At 40.8% G+C, this 8,519-nt stretch overlaps 1 protein-coding gene across 2 annotated transcripts in view; it reads right to left on the minus strand.

The window, feature by feature from the left end:
- txn2 (thioredoxin 2) overlaps positions 1–7,961 on the minus strand; it is a 29,515-nt gene extending 21,554 nt beyond the window's left edge. Inside the window, exons 1-2 of one of the 2 annotated variants that reach the window (XM_063062661.1) lie at positions 7,714–7,961; positions 2,703–2,980 (exon numbers count right to left, since the gene is read on the minus strand). In XM_063062661.1, coding sequence (XP_062918731.1) covers positions 2,703–2,980 — 278 coding nt within the window. In that variant the 5' untranslated portion in view covers positions 7,714–7,961. The remainder of the gene's footprint in view (positions 1–2,702; positions 2,981–7,713) is intronic. The other variant, XM_063062660.1, reaches the window with a different exon arrangement.
- Between the last annotated feature and the right edge of the window lie 558 nt (positions 7,962–8,519).

An 8,519-nucleotide genomic window follows, 5' to 3' on the forward strand; every position in this document is an offset into this window, starting at 1 on the left:
TTTGGGGGAATTATTAAACAGATATACTGCCTACACTTGCGAGTGTATATAAACAACCCTATGTTCTACTATAAAAGAACATAACTTTTATCCTTAGCACAAGGGCCATCATCATTCCTTTACAACAGGGGTTCCCAATCTGGGGTCCACGGATCCCTCGGTTAATGGTATAGGTCCAAAAGGTTGGGAACCCTGATCCACAATCGTTACTGTTGCTTGGAAATTCCCACGTCTACACCAACACCTTTCTAACATTACAAGTGAGTATGTTTCAAAGAACATTTCACTGGTCATGTCATTTTGAGTATCCTAAAAGTTTGGTAGGTGCTTTACAAATGCAAATTCTCCTTTCATAGCTCAGTTTGAATACCAGTACACTCAAAGCAATTGTGTCCCTTTCATATCATTACACGTTCATCGTGAGACCAAGATGCTGTGTCATAGTTGCATTCACTTTTCTTCATGATGGTTAGCAGCAAGAAGCAGGGCTCAGTTACAAACACACTTGTTTGCCCCAGTATCTAATCCAAAAGGCGCAGCACACCAAATTATCCTAATTTGTTTGGACTTGCTCTGGTCGATACATTGAGGAAAAGATTCTCCAGGAAAACTGCAGTCTAATTATTCTTTCTTAGATATAATGAAGGTCAGTAACAGGACTAAGGAAGGATGCAGATGTGGAGTTGAATCAAAACAGGTTTCTGCAGTCAGTAAAGTCCAGGCTCATGCTTTAAATATCTATATGATTTGTAGGCACCCTTGTTTGATGTTATGATTCAGGCAACTGAAAGCAAAAGCCCAGAGTGTGGTATCTGTGTGTACAAAAGCTAGATCCGGCTTCATCCATTGTCAACAGTTAATTTGACTTCAACTGGACAGGCATGTGGAGTTAAATCTGTTAACAGAAGAGCCAAAACATGCTCCATCAGATCAAAATATTGTGCTTGGATGAAGGGCAAGATTAAAAAAAGGTTATGGCACTGTGCAGGAAGCTATTCTGATGAGGTTAATTATAGTTAATGGCAAATCAGAGAAATAATTAGCTTTGTAAAACAGCCCTTCTCCCAGCCCTGTGTTTCTTCCCTATTAAACCTGCTCTGCCCCCCAGACATTATTCTGTACTCCCTAATTTCACCTTCAATGTGGCAACAATACTGCAAGGGGATGTGATATCCCTTTAATCAAAGATCAGGGATCTTATTCTAGCTTAGGCAGCCAGCTTCATTTTTCTGCACACCACAAGAGCCCAAATGAGTTCAGACATGTTCTAGTGAGTTGCATAGCCATCTGACCACAGGAAAAAAATGCATACAACTCATAAGAGTGTACTTGCCTAACAATGTGACTGCATGGGAAATTGAAAGGCTGGAATTCTTAACCAGGATACTTTGTGTAGCTTAGTTGCAATGCAGAGAATATGGCAGCCAAAATGGGGCAGAAAGCAATATAATGTTCAGATTATCTGCCTTAGTGTCATTAGATAAGGGATACTTATTGGTTAGAAAAACTTTCCCACTCTTCAATAAGTACTACTGGATCTGCTCTGTGCATCTGAGGGGGAGATGCAGTTTCAAGTTCTCAGCTATATTTCTGGGATCAAAAGTGAGTTCTATATATCCTACTCATCTATCTCAACCACAAGAATGCATTCAAGGGCTGAGCTCACAAAGGGGTAAGTGAATAGAAAATGTAGTGAGGAGTGGAAAGTGGGATTGTTTGATGCCCAAATCCAAACATGAATTGGCCCAAAAGGCTTTTTTTTCCTGTACTGAAATAGATGCATGTACAGACCTGGATGAGTTGTAACCTCCTACAACATTAGGAGTAATGCTTGGATGTGATTTCTGGGTCATTTGTTGGGCCTCAGCACAAATAACATATCCAGTTCAGGGCACTGCACTTGAGAAACAATGTCAAGATCTCTAACAGGGTTTAGAAAGATCTATGAAAATGACACCAAGGAACGATTCCAACTTTGGCCAACTCCGGAATTCTGCTTATCCATTTTTTTTCTTACGCATACAATGGAAATGGAAAACTTGGCCCATGTGCTATTCCTCCCAAATATTTAACAAAGGGCCAAGCAGCCACAGAATTCACCCCTGCAAACAGTTCATCTGGTATCAGTTATTTTAAGGGAGAATAAAGATCTATTCCTCGTATCCCTGAGTAATTGTAACATGTGTTGTAGCTCAAAACCGCTGGAAAACTAAACAAAACAATACAAAAAGGGAAAAGAACGTTTCTGGCAGAAGTCAATACACAAGGCATTAATTAGTTGTTTACTCTGATGTTTCAGTGGCTTTTATTTCAGCAAGTCTTTCCAGTAAATATATTTCAGCAAGTCTTTCCAGTAAATACCCAAGAAGCCCGAGGATTGATACATGCTCTGTATTGAAATAAACAGTCTTTCAACGATATAGAATTAATCATCATACATTCAGTTTATGCCTATAAACTATATATATACATACATTTGTGTTTTTTTATTATTATTATCGTGTTCTTTATCTTTTGTGATTTTTTTTGGGCTGCACTGGATCCGGAATATTTCGTTCTCCTTTACACTTGTGTATTGGAAATGATGTAATCATTCTTGAATATAGCAAACACTACAACCTGATGCACATGCATATCCGAGGTGAGCTGGAATAGGTCAGTGGAAAACCCAACAATGACTGAAACCAAAAATATAAACTCACCTTGCATGGAAATCCACCAAGACTGGTTTTGTACTATTGATGACCCGTTCAGTGAAATCTGCTTGGTTCTGTACATTGAAGGAAATTTCATTGGTAGGAGATGCACAAAATCTTCTGGCAACAGTTACACTGGCTAGGTGATGAAAGGAAGGCTTGATGCCACACCAGCAAAGGGAATTCAAGGCTGGAAGATGTGCTGAGGATTGAGACTGCAGTGACCGAGGAGCCTCCCTAAGGGTCATTGATGCGAGCCTTCTCAACAAAATTCTATGTGCCATCTGCAAATGAAGACCGTTAGTGTTATGATGTGCAAATGGGAATACATTAAATTATCATCCTTCAGTAAACAAAATGCAACTCAACTCATCTGTAATAGGAACAGGGAGTCATTCAGCTGCTTGGACTTTATCCACCATTGAAATAGTACAATTGATCAAGATTATTATATGCTAGGTTGTCCAGCATACAGATAAAAATAAATTTATTAAGCCCTTAAGCAGAAAGCACTTAAGTTCATAAAAATAAGGAAGATCCACAGATCAGTTCTGTGCTCACTTAGCAGAACTGAATAATAGTGGAAATGAGCTATACTCCCTGTTGGAAAAACAGTCAGTAGCAGCTCACGTTAGCATCCCATGACCAGATGATGACTAGGAAACCACCAGACATAACTGTAAACAAAGAGGGCAAACAATTGAAATATCCAACAGCTTATTTCTCTGGTCATTTGTGAAGCTGCTCCCTGACAAAAAAATAACTTCTTCAAATAAAATGTCAAGTATATACAACAGAATATAACATCCAAAAGCAAGTGCCTTCTAAAAGGTTTAGGAAGGAAATATATGACAAGAGTCATTCAGATCACTTCCACCACCAATGTCTGTCTTGATAGGAGGAAGTGAGGAGTGAAAACAAATCTGTGGGAAGATGAGGCCCATTTAATCTGGTCAATAAAGTACACTGACACAGATCAAGACAATAGCATTTGAATATACAAAGACTGAAATACAATTAGATCAACACTCAATACACCTCTCAGTAGAAATTTATCGTCCAATTTTCTCCCCCCTCCGCAAAAAAATGGAAATCAGAAATAAAAAGTAAAAGTCGAGAGAGCCCCATTTGGGGAATATCTATTAGGATTGAAACATCTAGTCCTTGGGATTTGGGTCTGAAACATCAACTCTCTACAGTTTGATTTACTGAATACTTTTAGGATTCCTTTTTATTTCTGCCCCTACTCCACCAATTCTGGTGCTAATTACTAATCCTGCAAAAATACACTCACAAGCAATGGTTTCTTCTCCTGCACCCATGTACCACCCAGGGATTTATCTTCACGTCCCCACTTCCAGCCATTTCTCACATACTGACATCCCCTTTGATAATATGCCACCAATTATACTTTATAGTCACCAAACAATTGGTACTAGAACGTATAATCATCAGAGCGATATTTGATTCTGCGCTTCACACTCCCTGGATTACAAATATTAAAGACATTAAGAATAGTTAAAACTAGTAAATATTAAAAATTTAAATTATAAATCATAAATAGAAAATAGAAAACTGGAAAGTAAGGTAGTGCAAAAAAACCGAGAGGCAGGTCCAGATATTTGGAGGGTACGGCCCAGATCCGGGTCAGGATCCATTCAGCAGTCTTATCACAGTTGGAAAGAAGCTGTTCCCAAATCTGGCCGTACGAATCTTCAAGCTCCTGAGCCTTCTCCCGGAGGGAAGAGGAACGAAAAGTGTGTTGGCTGGGTGGGTCGTGTCCTTGATTATCCTGGCAGCACTGCTCCGACAGCGTGCGGTGAACTTCCACATGTATACCCACCTCATCCAGTTTACCTCATTTCTCAGCCCCACCAGTGCCTCTGAATTACCAAAATGCTTATCAAATATACACAATGAAATAATCATAAAGTTCCAGCACAAACCTTCAGACACCATCACAAGTTTCATTCCCTGGCAACCAACTCCATCCTTATCCTTGACAAATCGGACTTTGACTCAGGACTCTGCATCCGCAGTCCCATACTTTATTGAAGAGTTTTGAACACCATATCCATGCCAGCTATTTCTACCGGACTCACACCATTCAACTCCAGAACCTTCTCCTCGTAAAGCCCTCACCTTTGTTATCTCTTTCACATTCATTCCAACACTCATGACAAACTTCATCCCATTCACCAAGGTCATCCAAACTGCTGCTTCCCATGTTATAATTCACACTAAGGTATATTAACCTATCAATCCTGTGTTTATAGCTTCAGCTTCAAAATACTTCTATTTTTAAAATTCTCACGTTTTGAAATCCATTCAGGGTTTTGCTGCATCCTGTCTAATACCCTCCAGTCTTCACAGTTCTGAAATTATCTGTGCTCCCTTGATCATCTGCACGTGTAATGTCTCCACCAGTTGGGCTGCTCCTTCAGCTACCAAAGCTCCAAGCTGGTATTTGCTTTAACCTCCCACCGCCAACATTCTTCAAATTTTCTATTTTTAATCAATCTTTTGATCAATTTCAACAATATATTATCCAAATTTTTGTCTGGTGTTCCTGTGGAAAGCCTCACGTGCTTCTTACTAGATTAAAGGAAATATACAAATGGAAGGACCACAACATTGTCATAGGGGTCTGGAGACTCACATCTCTCAATGGCCTGGAGGGCTATGCTGGCCGGAATCAAGGCTTTCTTTGCCTCTCGGTAGGGTCACCCATGCCAAACAAGTCAAAGGATAAAGGCCGGACTAAGAGTAGTCCACATGTCCTCCAGGTTCGGGGGTTCAGCTCAGGGCTAATAACCCTGACTGGCCAAACAAATTTGTTACAGAAACAGCAATGAAGAATCCTTCTACATCTGAGTGTGACAGTATTCCTCGGTCTCCACCTGGGACTTGCGTGACTGCTGGTAGTGAAAATCGAGAGGAAATTACTGACAACGAAGGAAGCCCTGTACATAAGAGATGAAGGGCTGTCAAGGCTGCTCGAAATGCCAGAGGTGTAATGTGCAGTAAGTGAGCACAAATGGAAGAAGCTGCATTTGCAGCTCTCCCTTTTGCTGGATGGAAAAGACTAAATAAATGGAGCAACGTAATTCAGTCAATCTAAATTATATCTTCAGGAAAAATTCATTTAAGATCGAACCTTGATTTTCATATTCACTTCTCCATCTGGGTTAAATATAGAGCAGTGCCAGTTGACTGTAAATTCAGTAATTAAGCTTAATTATTTGGTAATTAATATTCTTGATCTGTAGATAATTGCACTGCCCATCACAGTGGCACTGCAGATAATACTACTGTCTCATAAATGCACCAACCCAGATTTGATACCAATCTCCAGTGATCACCGTGAAGTGCTATGGGTATGAACAAAATAAAGGAATGAATTATTCCTAGTAACATTGGAGAAAGCCAGTCATCCACTGAGTACACAGGCTTGATGAATTGAAAAAGTATCCTTTTATTTTGAGCAACACTAACAAAAAGCTGGAGGAACTCAGCAGGTCAGGCAGCATCTATAGAGAGATGTAAACGGTTGATATTTTGGGCCAAGACCCTTCATTAGGACTGGAAAAGAAAGGGGGGAGCAAAAGCCATAAAAGAAGTTTTTATTCTTAAGAAATACAGACTGTTTTCAGTCCAATTTTTAAAAAAATTAAACGATGGAGCCTTCAAAGCCCTGCACAGTAGAGAATTCCAAAGATCCACCATGCTCTGAATAAAGAAATATCCCTTCATTCCCATCCTAAATAGTCTACACCAAATTCTGAAATTGCAACTGCTAGTTTCATTCTCCTCTACTGGGAGAAACATCTTTACTGCATCTAATCTGTTGGACCTGGAAATTTTGTAAGTTTCAGTGAGATATCCTCTCGTTCTACAAAATCCGAGTGATTTGCGTCCAGTCTAATGTCTCCTCACAACACATAACTGCTATCCACAAAACCAGTCTACTGAATCTTCACTGTGGTCCTACTTTAGCAAGTATATCCTAGTTTTATTCAGCTTGTCCCATTTCCTAAAGCCTGCTTTCCTAACAATTCCACAACAAAGTTAAAAAGGAAAAATAAAAATAAACCAATTCCAATTTAGCCTAATCATTGATATGGACTGCAAGTATCTGGGACCCAAGAATCAATCCCTGAATGTACTCTGGTCTCCTTCTGCCATCTCAAAGATGTGTGGGCATGTGGCCAAGTGGTTAAGGCATTGGACTAGCGAGGTCGTGAGTTCGAGCCCCAGCCGAGGCAACGTGTTGTGTCCTTGAGCAAGGCACTTAATCACACATTGCTCTGCGATGACACTGGTGCCAAGCTGTATGGGTCCTAATGCCCTTCCCTTGGACAACATTGGTGTCGTGGAGGGGAGACTTGCAGCATGGGCAACTGCTGGTCTTCCATATAACCTTGCCCAGGCCTGCACCCTGGAGAGTGAAGACTTTCCAGGTGCAGATCCATGGTCTCGCAAGACTAACGGATGCCTTTAATCAATTAACCCAGTACTGCAAATTATCCCTTATTAAGAGGCAAAAAAATCAGACGAGTGTTGATAGGCATGCAAGGCAAAATAAGTTATGGGAGAATGGCAACACACATAAAAGTTGCTGGTGGTCATCCTCGTGTATGGGAGAATGGGACGGATAAGATCACTCTGCCGAGAACTGATATAGACAAATAGGCTGAATGATCAACTTTCTAAAAGGATAACTGGTCAGTAAAACCCTATTAGTACACAAACTACCAACCCTTTATTCCCATGCGTTCCTAATCAATAACCAACTCTCAACCTTATGTCTGGGTATAACCCCCCCAACTCACTTGGCTAACCTTGTTGACCATCGTCCTGTGTGGGACCTTGTCGAGAGCCCCCTGAAAAATGTGAATATAATAAGTGTCACAATGATTCCCAGATAACTAGCCCATTCTTTTCGACACCAAATGAGCTAGCAGCCGCTCTCCCTTTGATCCCCGCTCTTATCCCTTCGCCCCAATCCCCATCTCACCTCGTACACGCTGCCACAAGCGCTGCTGGTCTAGTCCCTCCGTCACTTCCTGGAAACGGATTCCCAGTCGTCTTCGCGGTGTGGAACAGACATCGCCACACTCTCTTTTGCCTTTCTTTCTGCGGAATACAGAGCAGTTTTTTAAAACTTGTTTCGTCTCATGGGGGCAGTGGAAGATCACAGACTCCTCTGAAATTATATTTTAAAAAAGCTTTCTCTCTGGTCGCCATCTTTGTAAAGGAGACCACCGTCGGAAGTGGGCGGGTGACGTTGCTTGCAGGTACGACCGCGTTGACATTGTGGTGCTTAGGCCTCGTTCTTGCTTGTGAAGTATATGGATTTACTAAATTGTGGGAACCACAAAACAGTCCCGTCGATAAGCATAAAAGCTTCGTGTGGGAAAAGATCTAATTTCTCCTAATTCGTGCATTGCCCTAAATAGTTCCACAAATTTCTTTCTGCAGGAAAACAGCTGAAAATTTATTTGATATAATGTTAATATAAAGAGCTGCACAGTTTTAAGGCCGTGTTAAAAATTCCTGCTCAGACCAATGTTTTGTCTGCGCAGCTGTAAAAAAAAATTAGAGGGAACATTGTTACTAACTATGCTCCCTCTATTCGTATCAAAATCATTCACATATATTGCTGACAGTGAGGGTCCCATCACTGATCCCTGTGGAACACCAATAGTCACAGTCATTCAAGCACAAAAATAGACCTCTACTATCACCCTGTTCTATTACTTACTGCCTGTTACACCACTGGTGCTTATTTCAGCAATGAAGGTCCTCCATCTCTGGTAAACA

The sequence above is a fragment of the Mobula hypostoma genome, chromosome 11, assembly GCF_963921235.1.
Source record: "Mobula hypostoma chromosome 11, sMobHyp1.1, whole genome shotgun sequence".
Lineage (NCBI taxonomy): Eukaryota > Metazoa > Chordata > Chondrichthyes > Myliobatiformes > Myliobatidae > Mobula > Mobula hypostoma.